This window comes from Oryctolagus cuniculus, chromosome 4 (genome assembly GCF_964237555.1).
Source record: "Oryctolagus cuniculus chromosome 4, mOryCun1.1, whole genome shotgun sequence".
In the NCBI taxonomy this organism is placed as follows: domain Eukaryota; kingdom Metazoa; phylum Chordata; class Mammalia; order Lagomorpha; family Leporidae; genus Oryctolagus; species Oryctolagus cuniculus.
In genome coordinates, this window is record NC_091435.1 from 60,834,719 (window position 1) to 60,856,745 (window position 22,027).

General features: G+C 40.1%; 1 protein-coding gene across 15 annotated transcripts in view; it reads right to left on the minus strand.

Annotated features, from left to right (window-relative positions):
- The window catches only part of CBLB (Cbl proto-oncogene B), a 234,635-nt gene that overhangs the window by 134,040 nt on the left and 78,568 nt on the right, over positions 1-22,027 (minus strand). The window contains exon 1 of one of the 15 annotated variants that reach the window (XM_051819105.2): positions 6,217-6,566. The exons of the other annotated variants lie outside the window; for them this stretch is intronic. Within the exon in view, the coding sequence (XP_051675065.1) occupies positions 6,217-6,257 (41 nt within the window). The 5' untranslated portion in view covers positions 6,258-6,566. Of the gene's footprint in view, positions 1-6,216; positions 6,567-22,027 lie in introns of those variants that run through there. 15 annotated transcript variants of the gene reach the window in all.

Consider the following 22,027-nt stretch of genomic DNA (forward strand, 5'->3'; position numbering starts at 1 on the left):
CACAGCGCGCTGGCCGCGGCGGCCATTGGAGGGTGAACCAACAGCAAAGGAAGACCTTTCTCTCTGTCTCTCTCTCTCACTGTCCACTCTGCCTGTCAAAAAAAAAAAAAAGAGAGAGAGAGAGAGAGAGAGAGAGAGAATTTATTAGTAAACTTGGTCCAAAAAAAATAAATAAATAAACTGCACTGAAATAAGCAACAAAAGGAAGGTTTTGCCTTTTTCTCTCTCTCTTTTTTTTTTTTTTTTTTTGCTAAAGAACAATCAACATTAACATAGTTAAGGAGCCCAAACCCAAAATTCTGACAGGGAGAGAGATTTGGGCATTTTTTAATCTCTTAGAATTCTCTTGAATATCTACAAAGGCCTAAGAGAAGGCTATTCCTCAGAATAAAGATACTGCACACTGGGCAAATATATTCTCTTTCTAAAACAAATAGATTTACTTACACTGATGTATTTGAAAGGCAGGGAGAGAGACAAAGAGACAGACAAAGAGAGATCTCCCATCCACTGGTTCATTCCCAAAATGGCCACAACAGCCATCCCTGGGCCAGATCAAACCCAGGAGCCAGAACTCAATCCAGGTCTCTCATATGGATGACAGGGACCCAACTACTTGAGTCATCACCTGCTGGCTCCCAGGACACATTAGCAAGAAGCTGGATTCAGAAGTGGCACCAGGACTTGAATCCAAGCACTCTGATATGAGACGCAGGAGTTTCAAAAAGCAGCTTAACCATCATGCCAAATGCTTGCCCCAAAATAAACCATTTTACATGAACAATTTATAAATGCTTTATTTAAATTTAATTCAAAAATAAAATTATATACTTATAATATCAAATATAATATTTTTAAAAAGATTTTTTAAAAGGCAGAGTAACAGGGAGAGAGAGAATAGAGAGAGAAGAAGAGGGAGAGCTTTCATCTGCTGGTTCACTCCCCAAACCGGCTACAACAGCTGGGGATGGTCCAGTCCAAAACCAGGAGACTGGAACTCCATTTGGGTCTCCCACATGGGTAACAGGGGCCCAAGTACTCAGGTCATCTTCTGTTGCCTTCCCAGGTACATTAGCAGGGAGCTGAACTGAAGTGGGGCAGCTAGGATGCCAACCAGTGCCCGTATGGACGCAGGCATTGCAAGTGGCAGCCTAACCTGCTGCAGCACAACCCCAGCCCAAATGCAATCAGTCTCTTTTGAGAAGTTTCCATGAGATATTCAAAATCTATTCTACTTAATAAATGTCTTGGTCCTAAACTTTCATAGTACCGGATTCATATTCTTGCTTCTATTGCTTGAACGATTAAAACAAATACAAACCTCCCTGAATCAGGTTCCTCAGTTCTAAAAATTTTAAATAAATGTTTGTCTCCTTAAGTTGTTTTAAGGAGAAAATAAGTTTTATAGGTAAGAGTTTAACATGTACAATTTTTAAAAGTATGATAAATAAGTCGTTTATTATTTGTAATCTACCAACCACTTCTGTTTAATCTTATGAATAGTTAGCATACCTAATCTTTTTCCATGAACTTGAGGGGTTTACAGATCTCCAAAGGTAAAGAACAATGTAATGGAAATAAATCTGTGATAGAACCAAAACAGAGGTGGCAATCAATGAGAGGATGGTTTCTGGGGTGATCCAGTTCTGACCAGAATGTGGCCCTGCAAAGGGGTACTTCAGCAGAAGGAAGACGAATCAGTCAGGAATTAGCTCCAGGCACACATGGTGGCACTCACACGGACTGAAACGTTCTGGGATTTTAACAGTGCTTAGCATGGAGACAAGGACTAAAATAAATAACATCTACGTATATTCCAAAAAGCTTCCCAAATGACTTTTTTTTTTGTTAGTTATTTTAACTTTGTAGCAATGCCAAAGTAGGATTAACAGCATCTCTTTGATGATTTCAACAAATTTTTTTATCTGGAAAATTTATTATGAAAACCTAGTACAGTATGATACGATCACTCTCCTTTCATCTGCTGTAAAAGCATTACATCTACTTCAATAAAGAAAACCCTTTCGTCTTTAGTATTGCCCTTCTTTTGATTAAAACTAATGTATAATAAGTTATCCTTTTGTAAAATAAATCTTAAAAATGTAGACAAGTCTATTAATTTAGGAAAGGGAGGGGAAAAAGAGAAAAATCTCAATCCTTCATTCCTGTAAGATAAAAGGCAATAAAAAATTCTATAAAGTAGAAAGTCAGGATGGCTTGAGATTCATTTGGAAACAACACAGAACACAGAACTGTTTTCTTTGCCAGAAGAAGGAAACATTAGAAATTCAAACTATGCTTTTCTGACCTGGTATAATATGACACACAATTAGTCTCTGCAACAACAACAACAACAACAACAAAAACTTGCCTTGAAACCTAGTCAGCAACAACTTTTTTTTTAATCCAAATTCACTTGTTACTTGCAACTCCTAGTAGTCTACCAATTAAAAAAAATTATAGTGAAGTAGCAACTTGATATTTCTGATGTTCTTTCTTAATTTTAAACATAGAAATCGAAAAATGAAAATTGTTCAGGTTTTTCCAACTCTTACCTCACAGAAAGAAAATTCTTAATTTTCTTTTTGTTTTATATTTCCCTGTTCTGTCACTTTCATTTTTATTTTTATCACTCTTGTGTCAAGGATGGCTTTTGTTTTGCTTTTACTCAATAGAATACAGTTCAAAATTCTTCTAGCAATAATATCTTCAAGAATGACTACCATCTGTGGGAACAAGATAGTTTTCTACTGTTTCTCACTCCATTTCTCCATGTTCTTGCCCTGCGATTTGAAAGTTCTCCTCTTTTTCCTGATCCACACATTGGATTAGGCCTTCCCCTTCCTCCTTGTCTGACTCAAATCACTGTCTCAGCTTCTTAGACTCTCAGATGTACCAGTTTTGCTTCAAAATTCTCCAGTGGTGCCTTTTCCCTACTTCGTCCCATGTGTGACTTATCAAGCTATCAAGTGTCATGTCACCTGACCTGACACAACATAAAGGTTTCTCCGAAGGGCATCATGGTTATTTCATATACAGATAGCATTTCACTGCTGTCGGAGCATAAGACTGTGATAGAGGAGAAAAACTGAAATACCCGTAACAGCTTGCTATGCATAGGAGATATCCTATGAATGTAGGTTAATTTCATTATGAGCTTAAATTTGTACATATGAAATACATAAATACCTAAATCTGTTCTGCTTATATAAATTGAAAAATTGAAAAAAAACTCAAAGACCACAAAAGCAAATAATGCCAGTGATCAGATAAAAAAGGAGTATATAGTTTATGTAAGTGCTGTCTATTAAGACATCAAATTCCCAAATCATGGAGTTTTTACCAAAAATAACAGAAAATTTTAAAACTGGAGTTTAAACTGGAAACCTATCTTCACGCCGTGAGCTCTGCCATTTTTCTCTCTCCATTATTATTTTTTTTTCTTTCCTCATGAATGGAAAAATAGAAATACCAGCAAGACAAAAGAAACTAATGTTGTACCCCTCGTGTGTACTTTCCAGGAACTCAAGTAAATGGGACACATCTGTCATGCTTTCTGAGGAAGCAACACATAGCTTCCCATCCACTAAGTGTTCCCTGAGAGTTCCTTCCTCCTTGCGGCTCTGGAAATCTGCTTACTAACACCTTTGACTCACTTCCATCCTCTCTTGGAGCAGAGCGAGTAAATGACAGACAAGTCACAGGAGGAGGAAAGAGAGCGCTCATCTGATGCTCACGCTGTGCAATGATGACAGGAGAAAATGAAAATCATGAGATTTATTCTGTCTCTTCCCCTGAGGTTATTAAAACTGCTTTCATTCAAAGAGCCAGTGCAGATATAAAAATAAAAGCAAGTGAAAATTTGCCAAGTAATTCCTTTCACTTTAACTATAATCTGCTATTGATATTTAAGATTTTGTGCATGTATGAGTGGCAGAGGTGGACAAAATGAAAGTGTTCATTGTAAAAAATTGGAATAATAGGGGCCCGTGCTGTGGCATAGTAGGCTGGGCCTCTGCCTGCAGCATCAGCATCCCATGTGGGTGCTGGTTCATGTCCTGGTGCTCCTCTTCTGATCTAGCTCTCTGTTTGTGGTCTGGGAAAGCAGGGGAGGATGCCCGCCCCAAGTGCGTGGGTTCCTGCACTCCAGCCTCTAAAAATAAATAAATAGGGGCCGGCACTGTGGCGCAGTGGGTTAACGCCCTGGCCTGAAGCGCCAGCATCCCATATGGGCATCGACACCTAGCTACTCCACTTCCCATCCAGCTCTCTGCTGTGGCCTGGAAGAGCAGGGCAAGATGGCCCAAGTCCTTGGGCCCCTGCACCCACGTGGGAGACCCAGAAGAGGCTCTTGGCTTCGGATTAGTGCAGCTCCGGTCATCACGGCCAATTGGGGAGTGAACCATTGGATGGAAGACCTCTCTCTCTATCTCTCTGCCTCTCTTCTCTCCGTGTTAACTCTGACTTTCAAATAAAAAAAATTAATAAATAAAATTTTTTAAAAAATCAGAATAATAAATAACACACTCCTATCATCTCAGTTCTATTAAAAGGCACATTATTGATAATGTATAAACAGAAAAAAAAAACTACAAGAAAACAATGAGAGCTGTAACCTCTAGGTGGTAAAAATATTGTAAATTCTTTTTGAGGGCCGGCATTTTGGCACAGAGGGTTAAATTGCCAACTGCAATACCAGCATCCCTTATGAGTGTCAGTTCACGTACCAGCTGCACCACTTCTAATCCAGCTCCCTGCTAATCTGCCTGGGAAAACAGCAGAAGATGACCTAAGTATTTGTGAGCCTCCACCAATGTGGGACATCCTGATCAGGTTCCACGCTCCTGGCTTTAGCCTGGCCCAATCCTGACCATTAAATCCACTTGGGGAAGCAACAACTAGATGGAAAAATACCTTGCACCATAACTGTCTTTCAAATAAATGAGTAAATCTTTTTTAAAAAAATCTTTTTGTTTTCGGTTTTTAAAATTGTCTTATTTTCAACAAGAAACAAAAATGTCACTGAAGAGCCATTAGACACTGATTTTCTCAGGCAAGCCTGAAGTACACCTGCAGCAGAGTGAACAGAGCCCATGCCCACTGCAATGTCCCCATCCTCTGAAGAGCCCCAAGGGCAACCATGCTACTTTAGCTTTCAGTTCAAAACAGCATCTCTGCTGCCTGCACCCAATCCCCTTACATGGCGGATCTCCAATTTCTTAGTTGTACTGTATTTAGTCTTTCACTTGTGGTACGTTCAAAAGTGGTACACTAGTATTCTTCCAATGCCTCTTCCCCAAAAGGAAGCTTCTGAATTGTAATTTCGCATAGTTCACATAAAAAGTAGAGAACACAAAGGTCAAAAACTGAATTCCACAGTCTAAGCACTGCTCAAAAAGAATGAGGAATCTGGATCCTTAAATCTAGCTGGTGACTTTATCTTCTACTTTTTTAACAGTCTCCTTAAAAACTTAATTCAAGGGGCTGGCACTGTGGCGTAGCGGGTTAAGTTGCCGCCTGCAGTGCTGGCATCTCATATGGGCACCGTTCGAGTCCCGGCCGCTCAACTTCCAATCCAGCTCTCTGCTCTATGACCTGGGAAAGTGGCAGAGGATGACCCAAGTCCTTGGACCCCTGCACCCATGTAGGAGACCTGCAGGAAGCTCCTGGCTCCTGGCTTTGGATTGGCAAAGCTCCAGCCACTGTGGCAATTCGGGGAGTGAACTGGCAGATGGAAGACCTTTCTCACTGTCTCTCATTTCTCTCTGTGTGTAACAGCCTCTCAAATAAATAAATAAATAAATTTAAAAAAAAAAAGGAATGGGTGTTTGGTGCAGGGGTAACGATACCACTTGTGATGCCCATATCCTGTATCTTAGTGCCTAGGTTCTGAGTCTCAGCTCTGCTCCCTATTCTATATTCTTGCTAATGTGCACCCTGAGATGCAGCAGTAGACAGGACAAGTAGCTGATTCCTTGCCATCCATGTGAGATAGTGCTCCTGGCTTCACCCTGACCCAGGCCTGGCTGTTGCAGGCATTTGGGGAGTAAATCAGCAGACAGAGCTGTCTTTCTCAAACAAATAAATAAGCTTAAAAACCACAAAATTCAAATTAAACTATTCTTAGAAGAAAGCAAGCCCCAACAGTGACACAGGTAAATGCTACTTCACATGTATTCTTTGCCATACAACATTAAAAATGAAACGTATACCTACACATGACCAGATGATTTAATTAACCACAGTTTTTCTTCCATTCACCAGATGTATGATATAGATGCATGAGAAAGTTCAAGAGAAGAGGACTAATTTAGATTCTGATGGCCTCAAAGAGCAATGCTGTCTTCTTAAAGCAGTGGAAATATACAGGGCAGGTTTTTTTTTTTCCTTTCAAAATGAAAAATAGAAAGGTAAAGCAATCCTAGAACAACATGACTGAAAAATCTACCAGTTTTTAGCACTGCGATTTCCCTGGACCACAAAATAAATATCTTCTGTCATTCTTAACAAAAAAAAAAATCAACAAACATTTGCTTATGAAGAAAGGGGGTGGAGGTGGATGACAGCAGGAGGAGCAGTAGGGAGTAGAAGGCAAAAGGGAGACAGAGAGAAGGAAAGGAAGAGAAAGAAGAGGAACAGGAAGAGAGAAAAAGGTCTAAGACTTTCTTAAATTGGCAAAGTTTAAACAGGGATACAGTAGAGGAAAACATATGTTAGGGTACCTAAGGTTCCACACACAGCTTTGCTATGAAAGATGTGTTTGCCCAAAGCTGCTTCCTCTGGAGAGATGAAGGGTTTGTGGTACTCAAGTTCTAAGGCCCCATACCATTCTATGGGGATATCCCCACTTTTATTTTGATCAGCAGGAGATGAGTAGATAGTTCAGATGCCAAAATTCCATATACTACAGGCAAAACAGCATTCACCAATTCACAATTTGCAGCTAGTATGGAACTATAATATGATTTCAAATTACAGACTTTCTGCAACAGGCCTCAGCGCTATACTGCATTCTCAAGTAAAGTAAGGGAGCCAAAAATATATCACAGAAAACTGAAATTACAAGAAGTATAAAAAAACTTTGATTCATAAATTGGAAAGGCTTGGTTTTTATTTTGTTCTTTATCATCATAGGCATCTCTGGCATTTTTTTTTTCTTTTGAATCAAAGAAACCTCTCCAATAATGTTAACTAACAACAAAGAAAACCACAAAGCAGCAGAAATAACACAAAAGGCAATTAAATTTCTATGTTTCATGTTAATGAATAATAAACACTAGAATACTGAAACCATATGAAAAATGCAGACCATAGCAGACCAGAGTACGTTCACTGGGAAGCCTATGGTTCCAAACGTTGATTTTATTTGATCTTGGTGAGGAAATGCACTAATATATACGGTAGACACAGGATAAAAATCAAATCTAAGTCTTTCACCTTTCAATTTCATTCAATGATTCAGAAATAGCTAAATTTGGAGAGCTTGCTATTTGTACCCAATGATGGCTGCTCAATGATATGATCCAGGAGCCTAACTTGTGGCACACTGGGCTAAGCTGCTGACGGCAATGCTGACATCCCATATGGGTATCAGTTTGAGTCCAGAGTTCTCTGCTTTCAATTCATCTCCTAGCTAACGTTCCTGAAAAGCCACAGAAGTTGGACCAATTCCTTGTGTCCCTGCACCCAAGTGGGACACCTGAATGGAGTCCCTGGCTCCCAGCTTCAGCACAGCAATTTAGGGAGTGAACCAGAGGATGGAAGATCCATCTCTATCACTCTTTCAAATAAATAAATGTTAAAACAATTATAAGTGAGTACCTTTACAGTCTCATTCTGAATGCAAATGGAGTAGTCCCCTACACATGAATGAAAACCATCATCACATATTGGCTTTGGAGTACAAAGACAAAATACTTAAGCTGACTGTACCACTAATATTACACTAGTATTACAATGGCTAAAAGCTCTAGCTCTAGAGTCAACACTGGACCTAAAATCAAGCTTAAACTACTAACAGCTGGATGACTGTGAGCACTAACTTAACCTCTTTCATCTCTAACAGTACTTAGCTCATAGGATTTGTACAGGATTAAAGATGTCCAAATTTTTTTTGCCACTCTGCCCATTGTAAACTGAAGCCTGTTTCCCCTGCTGCTCTATCTGAACAGTCTGAGATTTCCTTCTGTCAATAGAATGTGATACAAATGTTGTTGTATAAATTTTGAGGCTAGCCTTAGAAGATGTAGTTTCTGCCTTTGCTCTTTGAAAGCACTACTGGATTTAGCTACCACGCTGTGAGGGAGCCCAAGGAATACACAGAATGGCCCAAGTGAGCTCAAAATACTAGGCATGTGAGTTTCAATTTAACTAGCATCTCATGCAATATCATACGAAGTGGATGATCCAATCAGCAATTCACAAAACCGTAATAACTGCTGTCAAATCAAGCTACTCTATTTGGGAGTTCTTTGCTATAGAGCAGTAGATAATTGGCTTAAGATACTCACATGCAGTAAGTATTTGGTAAATGTTAATTGCTATTACTACTATTAGTGCTACCAATTTACCATTATTACAGTAGTCTCCACTTATCCACAGGGGATACAATTCAAGACACCAGTAGATGCCTGAAACTGGGGATAGTACCAAATTCTTATCTATACTATGATTTTCTTTTTCTGATTAAGTTGCATATTTTCACCTTTTAGTTTTTTTTTTTAAATATTTATTTATTTACTTGAAAGTCAGAGTCACACAGAGAGAGAGAGAGAGAGGTCTTTCATCCAATGGTTCACTCTCCAACTAGCCGCAACAGCCAGAGCTGCACCGATCTGAAGCCAGGAGCTTCTTCTGGGTCTCCCACGTGGGTGCAGGGGCCCAAGTACCTGGGCCATCTTCCACTTCTATCCCAGGCCAAAGCAGAGAGCTGGATTGGAAGTGGAGCAGCCAGGTCTCGAACTGGCGCCCATATGGGATTTGGGCGCTTCAAGCCAGGGCGTTAACCTGCTGCGCCACAGTGCCAGCCCCTCACCTTTTAGTTTAAAAGAAACACTTATGCCTTCTTTTTGGCATATCCAAATTGCGAGCATGATTACTCTTGTGGTTTGGGGCTATCATTAAGTGAAATAGGGTTTATTTGGACACACACACTGTGATCTGGGATAGTCAATTTGATAACTAAGATGTCTACAAGTGACTAACCAGGGGTAGTGTGTACAGCATGGATAAACTAGACAAAGGAAAGATTCACATCCCAAAAGAAAGACAGCTCAGGATTTCATCATGCTACTCAAAATGGTGCACAATTTAAAACTTTTGAGTTGTTTATTTTGGGAATTTCTCATTTAGGATTTCAGACCATGGTTGGCCACAGATAACTGAAAGTAGAAAGTGAAACCACAGATAAAGTGGGCTACTATATCATCTTAATCACAATGTTAGCAGTTGAAAAGATATGAATAAGCAAATAATCTGTGGAAAAATATCAAATACATTATTAAAAATTTCATTCCTATCAACATCAGAAATTGCAGTGTTTCTATAGCAGAAAAAAATTTTATGCATTATACATTTTTCTCTGATACTATAAAAAGTAAGCAAGTGAAGTTTTAGAAATAATCTGCACTATCCTAAATGGAAAGCAGCTCACCCAGATTTGGATCAGAAGGAATTTACTACAATTAATACCCAAAATATACTTAGATAACCACACAATGAATGAAACTGTGAAAATATTATTAACCTAATCCCTTGATTTATACTAACAAAAAGTAGATTTAATTTTTCAAGCCTTGAATGTTTGGTCAAAGTTAAAGAACTTCCTGACGTTGCACACAGGTAAAATAAAAGCAAAGATGTGGAATACTTATAGACTTTAAGGTAGAGTCATTTAATTGAACTGTCATTTAAATTACATGCTTTCTGAAGACACTTTAACATAACTAGATTTGACATGTCTAAGGTAAGAAATCATCTGGGATGCTGGCTTGTCTAGTTCTATTCACGGTGGTCTCTGTTTAAAAGTCAACCATTATTAATAATCCCTGACTTATCAACACTAAAGAAACACACTGACTTTTACTTTTCTAATATAATTATTTTGGTTCTCAACTGTACCTGAACCATCCTTACAACACCGAACAGATCATTGTTCCTGTCTATCTCTGTAAATGCATTCAGGTAAACAGTTTTTCAACAGATATTTCATCACTATACCTATTTACCTAAGGCCTGTCACAATTTATCTTTGAAGCACTGAAATCCATCATCATTTCTCTCCTGGAGATACTTATCATTTAAAACTTAATGAAATTTATACCTTACAAAAACGAAAGAAATATTTAAAAAGAAAAAACTTTTCGAAATTTCTGTTAAACTTATGAAGGTAGGGGAATAAGCTACAAAATTATAAAATCTTTTCTTTGTTAATTATTTCCTGCTTAAGTATTTCTTAAGCAATTACATATTAAAAGAAAAGAAAAAAAGGATGCAAATAACTCACAAAGATCAGGCTCTAAAGTAGCACCCGTTAATTTTTCATTTTTTCACTTAGATTACTCATAACATAGCTTGCTACTTTTAATTTTTTTCCTTTTAATTTGAAAAGCAAAATGACAGAGAGAGAAGGGAGAGACTGAGAGAGCAATCTTCCATCCTCTGATTCATTCCTCAAGTGTCCACAACAGCTAGGCTGTGCTAGGCCAGAGCCGGGAGTCAAGGATTCCACTGGGATCTCTTACATGGGTGGCAGGAACCCAAATACGTGGGCTATCATTTGCCGCCTCCAAGGTACATTAGCAAAGGCTGGATCAGAAGCTGAGTAGCTAGGATTTGAACTTGCACTCTGTTATGGGATACGGGTCCCAAGCAGCAGCTTAATCTGCTGCACCACGATGACTGCCCACCTGGCTGCTGCTTTGTTTAAAAGTTTAGGTCACTTACACAACTGCCTATTCTGTTCTCAAAAAACTTTCATATCTACAGTTAGTCTTTTTTTTATACAGTTAGTTTTAATAAAGTTTATTCACTCAATGTAAATTTTTGAGGACTTGCTATGATCTGTCACTATGATAAGTAATGGAAATAAAAGATGAGTCCCTGGTGTCCAGGAGTCTATACTCTTGTGGCAATTGATTTTCAATCCAGTATATCACCAAGAATAATCTAACAATTAGGAACACTCAAATTTTTTTAATCCAAATTTAAAGGCGTTGTTAAAAAAGATTTCCCTCTGGTAAGATAATAAATGAATTTAGAGTATTTCTTCCTGAGTCCTTGAAGGAATAGATTCAACAAACTGAGAGGTGCACAGAGAGGAACGCACGAGAAGCCTATGTCTTAAGAAGCAGATGTTCAGCACTGGCAGACTCTTAGCCTCTGGTGTATTACCATTTGAAACAGACTCCAAGATCACATTGCTGATGCACTTCTGAAAAGATGTGTTTCCATTTCAAAATACCACAGTAATTCCCTCACTTCCAGAATTGACTCACCACATAAATATTTAGTGTAGCAAAGAAATATGTCTCTTCTTCATGACTGAAACGAGAATACTGAGCTGAATATGACCAACCCAAACACACATGATCAATATCCCATCAGACACCACGCCACCAGCTGACATTCCCTGTGGGTACTTCCTGGGGAAGGCGACTTCTTGAGGCTCACAAGAATAAACTCCACTTCATTCTGTGGAATGCACTGCAGTATACTCCTTAAAAAATGGACTCACATGAAGTATTGCATTTTTAAAATAAGTTTTATGCAAGCATATATTTCCTGTGTCAAATTCTGTCATAAAAATCTGTTTTATAGGGGCCGGCGCTGTGGGGCAGCAGGTTAAAGACCTGACCTGAAGCGCCGGCATCCCATATGGCGCAGGTTTTAGTCCCAGCTGCTCCTCTTCTGATCCAGTTCTCTGTTATGGCCTGGGATAGAAACAGAAGATGGCCCAAGTCCTTGGGCCCCTGCACCAACGTGGGAGACCCGGAAGAGGCTCCTGGCTCCTGGCTTTGGATTGGTGCAGCTCCAGCCTTTGTGGCCATCTGGGGAATGAACCAGCGGATGGAAGACCTCTCTCTGTCTGTACCTCTCTTTCAAATAAATAAAATAAATCTTTTTTTAAAAAATCTGTTTTATAGATGTCTGCTAGGTGTCACACACTAGACTTATTTGTTTTTTTTTTTTCTTTCTTTCTTTTTTTTTCTTTTTAATTTGCAAGGCAGAAAGAGAGAAAAAGATACACAGAGAGAGCTCCTACCTACTGGTTTATTCCCTAACTGCTCACAATAGCCAGGGCTGTATCCAGCCAAAGCCATGAACTTGGTACCCAGTCCAGATCATGTGGGTGGCAGGGACCCAACTGCTTGATCCATCACCTACTTCTTCCCAGGTTCACATGAGCAGGTAGCTGGAAGCAAGAGTGGAGCTGAGACTTGAATTTACTCATTCAGATACGGGTTGTGGGGGGTCTTCATGGGTGGATTACCTGCTGCATCAAATAAACACCCCAGTGTGTGGTTTCAAAAGGAATGTCCACTAAGTTTGGTGGATTTAATTTGTATCAAACATTTATCACTCCTCCTCCTATAATACAAGAATATTATACATATACATCCAGAACATAATAAAATATTACCTTCTTCATTGTGAATAAAATAATTATATTGAAGTATAAATATGGAAAAACTAAGCATGCCAAAGTATAAGCTATACTATTTGTTTGATTATATGTCTAACAAGGATACTCAAAATTTAGCCCATAGACCAGAAGTACACATATCACCTCAGAGATTGTTAAAAACATACAATCTTTGGGAGTCGGAGAACTCAAGGGGCTTCCATAGCCTTGGAAACTCATGACTGGTGCATAGGGAGATTACTGATGCCATAAACAGGAGTGTCAATTTATAAAGTCAACAACAGGAGTCACGGTGCACTTACTCCTCATGTAGGATCTCTGTCCTTAATGTGCTGTACATTGAGACTTAATGCTATAACGAGTACTCAAACAATATATTTCACTTTGTGTTTCAGTGTGGGTGCAAACTGTTGAAATCTTTACTTAATGTATACTAAACTGATCTTCTGTTAAAAAAAAAAAAGAAGAAATTATCAATTCCCAACTTGACTCTCACTGGGATCACTGGGATTAAACATGACAATAGGTCTGAAAAAAAAAACAAACATACAATCTTTGGGTAGGTGCTTGCCCAAAGGGTCAAGACACCCCTTAGGGCACCCACATCCCCTATTAGACATGGGTCCAAGATACAGCTCCACTGGACTCCAGCTTCCTGCATATGTGCACCCAATGCACTCAAGTACTCAATGACTCAAGTACTTGGGTCCATGTCACCCATATGGGAGACACCAGGTCAGGTCCCAGTTCCAAGCCTTACCTTGTCCTGGCCCAAGCTGTTATACACATTTGGAGGAAAAAAAGAAAAAAGATGGGAGCTCTCTGTCTCTTTGTCTCTCTCTATCTCTGCCTCTCAAATAAACTAAATAAACATTAAAAAAAAAAAATTGCAGAATCTCAGGCCCCACCCCAGAACTGCTACATCACAACAAGCACTTTAATAGGATCCTCAGGTGACTCACACACATGTTTAAAGGCTGAAAAGTCTTGGTTAGCAGGAACCTCAAAAGATGCTGTATTTTCCACTGCTCTGCCTTCAGGTATATAAATCTCCATGGACAGCAACCTCAAGATCAAAGCATCCATGTAGAGGTTTGTGAAAGAGATTTCACTCTGATTTCCCATTCCATGCATCTGTCTGTCCCTCCTTTGACATTGTCAGCACGCTAGGAGGCTGCTGAAGTCACTACTGGGTTGGAGCAATATTGTTTTAGAGCGACTTAGCTTCTCCTTCAGATCAGCTCTCAAGGGCTGGGACTTACTGGGACTTTTATTTTTCATCCCTCTTGCTCAATAAAGACTCAGCCCTAATCCTTGAGCAGCCAGTCCTAGGACAGTCTGTACTTTTTGCATTTGTAAATATCAACATTAGATACCTAATCTCCTCATCACCACACTCCAAATAAACCCCACATTTTCATCTTGGGAGAAAAATTAAATTCTTCTGGTGGTTTAACATATTGCCAGAGGTTACAGCGAGGGCTGCTGTATCTCTGCTTCCTCCTATTGCAGGAAATAGAAGATGACCACACACATCACTAGTTCAGTGTACATATGGCTCCCCTATGCTAATCTGATAAAGGAGCAAATTAGTTCTCCCCTCAAGAATCTCCATCAATCAAATTAGCCTTTGAGATTCCTAAATGTAAGCAATCCATCTGCTATGGGTAGCTTTAGTCTTAAGACGAGCAAAGGGGCCGGCGCCGCAGCTCAATAGGCTAATCCTCCGCCTGCGGCGCCAGCACACCGGGTTCTAGTCCCGGTCGGGGCACCGGATTCTGTCCTGGTTGCCCCTCTTCCAGGCCAGCCCTCTGCTCTGGCCCGGGAGTGCAGTGGAGGATGGCCCAAGTGCTTGGGCCCTGCACCCCATGGGAGACCAGGAGAAGCACCTGGCTCCTGGCTTCAGATCAGCGCGGTGCGCCAGCTGCAGCACACAGGACGCGGCGGCCATTGGAGGGTGAACCAACGGCAAAGGAAGACCTTTCTCTCTGTCTCTGTCTCTCTCACTGTCCATTCTGCCTGTCAAAAAGAAAAAAAAATTAAAAAAAAAAAAAAAAAAAGGTGAGCAAAGGTTGGAGGGGGCAAATGGCATGACCTGCTAGCTGGGAAATCACCTTTTTCAAATGCACCAGGAAGGTGCTTTTTCCACTAACCTGATTCTTCCAACTGTTATATATCTCCTTCCAACTTAATAATTAAAGAGCAATCAATGCCTGCATGCCTACTGTTCCAGCATAACTATCTTTGGAAAATGCCGATCAACCTTGTTAACACCTTTTGTCACAAGAACCTCTAACGGAATAGAGGAAGATGGATGGTCATGCTACCTGTGATGGGGATGAGGTGATGAGTGCAACCAGATCCGGGAGAGGCAAAGTTTGAAAGGAACAGCTGCAGAACCCTAAGGGAGATGCCACGATTGTGTACCTGAGAGAAGTAACATGAAGGCAAGAAAAGGCTCCTCCCACAGAGCACAGAAGCAAGACAGCCTTCTTTGAGAAGCTGGCATGGAGTAATAAATCAAGGGTGAAATTTACTAAGGGGTCTGAAAACTGCCTTGCAGAGAAGCAAGTCTTCCCAACATAAAATAACTGACAGAGGCAGCAGTTCTATAAACCTCTGGCTTCTGGTGTTTATTTAAAAGACTCTAAAATGTTTAACAAAAAAAGGAGAAACCGACATAGGACTCCCATTTATTTCACTGATAAAAGCGTTAACACAAAACCTATCATTAACTTCTCATGAAGAAATATTTTCACACCACAAGAAACAAGAAGGACAAAATGTATTCCTTTAAACTGGATAAATTTCACTTCATGAAAGACTCACTAAGATGCCCATTATAACATCCAGTTTCAGCCAACGATGGGTACTGAGGAACCCCTGCCAGGAGCAATTCGGAGAATCATGTGGAGTACAGAAGTCCTGCCTGGCAGTCCCTCCACATGCCTCCAATCACAAGAGAAGAATGTAGTTAGGTACCCACTGCATGCTTTGAAAAGGAAATGAAACAAAAAGGGACAAAGAAGCTTCTCACAAGACTGAATTAAATATGACCTCCTAATAACTAGTTATTATGCACCCATGACTATTAGTTCTTTTTTTTCCAATTCTGAAACTGACTTGCAAATACAGTTGATATATGGGGGAAAAGATAGGAGGACAGAGAATGCCCTATTAAAATGTACCCAGCCAAAAATAAGACTGAAGGCAGTAATTTAATTCACTGAACTCAAATTAAAGTTATACAAGAAATGTAAAGATTTCTTTGAACATAAAATTTCTGGTTAATAAATTTCTGGATGGGTGCCAGCACCACTCCCCACTCCAGCTGCCTACTAATTACTAATATACACCCTGGGATCCACGTGGGACACACAGAATGAGTTCCCAGGTCCTGGCTTCAACCTGGCTGATTGAACAGTGAGCCAGCAGATGGAAGATCTCTCTTTTTCTTTTTCTGCCCTACAAATAAATCAATAAAACAATAAATCTCTTAAATTTCCTTGTTAATAAATTATCTGAATGGTACAATTTTAATATTTAGAGTTAATTCTCAATGTTCTCTGTTAAACTTCCTGACAACTGTTACCATGTAGAGGAAGAAAAATCATTAGTTCAGCAAAAGCCTTATCTAGATGAGCATATATTATGGATATAAATATCTATAAACATTTTATATACTTCCTCCCATTCTCTAGGTACAGAAGGAAGACGAGACTACTGCTCCCTTCTTTAAAACACACGCTCCTCCCCACTGACTGCTTCTCTGGCAAGCCTGCCCTCTAAAGAGAACTGTGAAACTGCCAGTCCATAAACGAGGGCTAACACAGAAAAAAAGGCGAGCTCATCATTTTTTGTTCCTAACCTACACTGTGCACAGCATTAACACTATGCTTTGTTTTTGTATTTTTTCAGTTCATCTTCCATTGAAAAACACAAACACCAACTTCACTAGATAAACTCCCTGGATTCCAATGAAAATGCAGTTTCCGATAACATGCTTTCAAAGTCCTGATATACATAAATACAACAAATTTGTGATTTCATTCACACACCAGGATGACTTGGTTTCATAGGTTTGGATGGCTATGGAGTTCTCCTCTGCAGATGTATTAGCCCTGTACATTAAACAGTGAGAATAATGGAAAATGGAAACTCCATGCATTTCATTATTCAGACTCCAGAATAAGGCAGTGGCTATACCCACTACAACAGCAGAACCACTGTGAGGCTGATTACTGAGGTATTCTCAGGTGCCGTCTAAAGGGCAGAACCAGACCAACTCATTTTACTAATTTCAAATTTTAAGTTGACATGTAGCAGAAGCAGGTACTCAGTTGAATTTGATAACACAGAAGCTAATTTATAGAATCCTCTAAACAAACCCCAAAGTATATCTAGATTTCGAAAATACTGTTTTAAACGGTTTTATCAACCAAAGATACATAAAGTTTCAGTTACACCTTTTTTAAAAGTTAGGGGCCAGTGCTGTGGCATAGTAGGTTAAGCCTCTGCCTGCAATGCTGACATCCCTAGTGAGAGGGATGTCAGTGGCTGCTCCACTTCCGACCCAGCTCCCTGTTAGCTCATCTGGGAAAGCAGCAGCAGATGGCCCAAGTGCCTGGGCCCTTGCACCAAGGGGAGAGACCTAGAAGAGGTTTTGAGCTTCTGGCTTTGGCTTGGCCCAGCCCTGGCTGTTGTAGCCATTTGGGGAGTGAACCAACACTTGGAAGATAGATCTTCCCCTTTCTCTCTCTCTCTCTCTCTCTCTGTAACTCTGTCTTTCAAATAAATAAAAAATAAATCTTTAAAAAACTTTTTAAAAGTTAAATTTCACAAATTATAGATATCACACAGTGCTGTCTGAATTCTTCCCATGTGATTGAATTACTTATTTCAAAGTAAAATAAACTAAAACCTTAAATACAATGAGAAGAATTAAGCTTTTTGTTTTTTGGTTTGTCTCTCAAAAAAGAAAGCAACCCATGAAATTCAACAATAATGTATTTCTTTTGAAGTTTCACTAAAGAATGACCTAGAATCCAACCTAGCCCTATGTACAGATTTTAAATGTTAACATGTTCTTTTATAATCACTTAGGAAAATAGAAGGTGTTAAGCACAACCTTTAGATCTCCCCTTACAAAACATTAACAAAAACATCTGACCCCACAGACCAAAATAAAAATAGAAATTTTATCAGAGATCAAACAGTTTGGGGGCAAGAACAGGCTGACTGGAGATTTAAGTCTGTATTTTCCTCCCATGTGTAGGCAAAACCAGATGTTAAACACTGAGATCAGGGGTGGGGGAAGGAAACTTCCCCTTTTAAACCCCAAGAACTGCCTTTTCTCCTGCGGACTGCTTATTTTGAGTGGCATGAGTTTATACAAACACACCAAGATTTGGCACAAAAAGCTGCAGCCTAAATGTCAAAAGCTCCCAACTGCCTAGTGGTGTGTGTGCCTGTGAGTGGATGCTGGGCATCTGGGCAGGCACTGACGGTGTTGCTGTTCTGGACAGCAGGGCAGCAAGGGCCCCACAGAGGAGGCCAAAGCTGATTAGGTTAGGCTCCTCAGGACAGTAAAGGAAGGGTCTTATTCCTTTTAAAACAAATATTGGCACTGGTAAAAGATAATATAAGGTCTCAAAGGCAGTAATTAGCTACTAATCTCAAAATCTAACATCATGTCCATACAGAAAAGTGAACTGTATAAAAACGACTAGGGAAATAAAGATAGAAATAGAGAAAGGAAAAGGGGAGAAAAGAACACGTGTTACACACAGTGAGAAGGAGCTAAAGAAGTCCCATCAGTGGAGAAAATGAGAAAATGAACGAAACAGTAAGAAGGTATTAACAAAATAAACAAATAAATGGGCAAAAAAAAAAAAAAAAACAAGGGTACTCTATGTAGAAGTTACTGAAGAAGAGCATTTAAGTGTAGAAAAGCTTCCCTTTGACTGTCTTCCTGTTTTTATTAACTACATAAATAGATATAATTAGTATCCATTTGTTACACAGATGAGGCAATTGTTGCATCATGAGGTCTGTTTTAATAGCTTTTATATACAGCCTAGTATCATCCATTACTAAAAGAAAAGATCAACATAACAAGCAATAAAAAGGCATTTCAAATTTGATTCAGAAGCGGGTGTGCTGTCATATCTGGGTGGTAAGATCACATGCAGGTGATTTTTATTTTTGTCTATATTTTTGTATTTCCAAAATTTCTGTAATGAGTATGTGTTCACCCAGAAAAGGCTAAAAATATTTTTAAACATTCAGTGTGAGGTCTGAGGTTAACACATCATCAAAGAATACTCTCCTATCTACTGAGCATTTTCCTATGTACTTTTAAAATTTTTTCTATTTATTTTCATTTCATTTGAAAGGCAGAGTGACAAACATAAACACACACACAGAAACAGAGAGAGAGAGAAGTGAGAACTGGTTCTCCATCTACTGTTCCACTCCAGAAAAGGCCAAACCAAAGTCAGGAGCTGGAAACTCCATATGGGTCTCCCACTTAGGTGGCAGGAGTCCAGCCACCGAAGCCATCATCCACTGTCCTCAGAAACATCAGCGGGAAGGTAGGTCAGAAGTGGAGGCAGGAATCGATCCCAGGCACTTGGAAATAAGATGTAGGCATCCCAAACAGCGAGTACAGCCACTGCCTGCAACACTGGCATCCCATATGGGTGCCAGTTCATGTCCCAACTGTTCAATGCTAATGACCTGGGAAAAGCAGCAGAAGATAATCCATGCATTTGGGTCCCTGCCACCCAAGTGGGAGATCCAGATGAAGTACCTGGTTGCTGGGTTTGGCTTGGCCCACCCCTGGCAGTTGCAGACATTTCAGGAGTGGACCAGTGGATGAAAGTCAGTCAGTCTGTCTGTCTCTTTCTCTCTAACTCATTCAAAATAAATACATAAATCTTTAGGAAAAAAATGCTGATGAATAATCACCCCGATAATTTTCATGCAATGTTCACCTTGCTCTCAGTGGATATCTTTTATATCTAGGTAACAGCTACTCTGTAAAGAATAAACAAGTTGCAATCCATCAACAAATATATACTAGATAAATTGCAAAGTAGCGGGAGCCAGCGCCATGGCTCACTTGGTTAATCCTCCCCCTTGCAGCGCCGGCATCCCATATCGCTGCCAGGTTCTAGTCCCAGTTGCTCCTCTTCCAATCCAGCTCTCTGCTGTGGCCCAGAAAGTCAGTGGAGGATGGCCCAAGTGTTTGGGTCCCTGCACCTGCATGGAGACCAGGAGGAAGCACCTGGCTCCTCGATTTGGATCAGCGCAGTGCTTGCTGTGGTGGCCATTTGGGGTATGAACCAACAAAAGGAAGACCTTTCTCTCTCTCTCTCTCTCTCTCTCTCTCTGTCAAATAAATAAAAAAAAATTGTAAAGTAGCTATAGATTAACCCCAAGCATATATGCACATGTATTTGTTTCACCCATCAAGAGGTGGAGCTGAATGCTTCACTTCTTGATTCAAAGCTTTGTTTTCTAACATGTTAAGCCAGTGAGCCCTTAGAAAGGACAACAGAAGCTGTACAGCAAAGTTCACTAGGGGCCCCCAACCTGCTAGCTAGGAACTCTGATGGGCGAGTACCCAAGCCACCTTCTTCGAGGAGGAGACTCACAGAAAGAAGCTCCAGCCATCCATCTGAGGCCGCAGACACATTGAATGAGGCCATTTAGGCCCCCCAGCCGCAGCCGAGCAACCCAGACCACAGAAACTTCCCAGCCAACCCAAAGAGTCATGAAAAATAATAAACAATTGTTCTTGTAAGCAACTGAGTTCAGAGTGCCACCAAACCAAACTGATAAGGATACTAAGTGCTAAACATTGTCATAATATCTGCAACAAAACTTAGCACAGTATTCATGGTAGCTATGATTGTTTTCTACATGTCAGCATCTTATTCTATTCTAACACGTTCACAGAAGGTAAAAACATACAGCAATCCTCACCCCATGACAGTGACAATCAGAATACCCAGAGCCCTTTTAAAACACTGATTACTGGGGCTGGCACTGTCGCGTAGTGGGCTTTCCCTGGACTGCAGCACCGGCATCCCATATGGGTGCAAGTTCTAGTCCTGGCTGCTCCACTTCTGATCCAGCTCTCTGCTATGGCCTGGGAAAGCAGTAGAAGATGGCCCAAGTCCTTGGGCCCCTGCCCCTATGTGGAAGACCTGGAGGAAGATCCTGGCTCCTGGCTTTGGATCTTCTCAGCTCCGTGTTGTGGCCATCTGGGGAGTGAACCAGAGGATGGAAGACCTCTCTCTTGCTCTCTCTGCCTCTCTGTAACTCTAACTTTCAAATAAATATTTAAAAAAAATCTGATTACTGAGGAAGAGACTGAATTCTTCCTTCTAGCAGCTTCCTAGGATTTATGCAAAGTCTGATGCCTTACAGATCACATTTTGCAAACCATTGTTCTAAGAGTTTATAGTTTAATTCACAGTTGAACAAATACTTGTTTTTAAATTCATTAATCAGGAAGGAGAAGAGAAAGAAAAAGAGGCAGAAACAGATATGCCATCTACTTGTTCGCTTCTCAAATACCCAAATACCAGCCTAGGCAGAGCCAGGTCGAAGGCAGGAGCCCTAAACTCAATTTGGGTCCCCCACATGGGTGGCAGGGAATCAAGCACTTGAGCCATCAGCTATTGTTTCTTAGGGTAGCATTAGTAAGAAGCTGGAAGAAAAGCAGAGCCAGGATTTGTACTTAGTCACTCCCTTATGGCATGTGATGTCTTAACCACTGCACTACATGCCCAGCTCAACAGAAAGACAAGTCTGATGAAAATCAAAGGTGTTATGGGGGCTAGAGGTAATGGAAGGAAGGTGACAGAAGGACAACAACAACCTCACTTCTTCCACTCCAAAAGTACCAAATACACATCTATTTCTCAAATATAGGAGACTATATAGTCAATCTATATTTCCCCTTTCCTGACATTCTGAAAATTATATTACTAAATCACTACTCTAATTTCTCCCTTTGCTATTAACATTACCGACAACATGAACTTCGCAATGTATACTATCATTGTAACCCCAACCACAGGCCTATACAATCCTCTCTAGAACATGGCCCATGTTATAAACACAAGCTGAAAACTCCTGATGGAGTAATTAATAATGACATGGAGTTAACCTAACACTATTCTACTTGGGTTGTTTCTCTGCCTGATTTGTTTCCAGAGCACATTATAGGAGGCAAGATTGTCTCTAGTTTCAAACTCCTAATTTCTCTTACGTCACATTGAAGGTAATGACCCCAGCTATGAATTTTCACACTTCAGTGTTAAAATAGTTCTGACTAAACAGCCAAGGACCATAGTTTTACAAGTACATCTG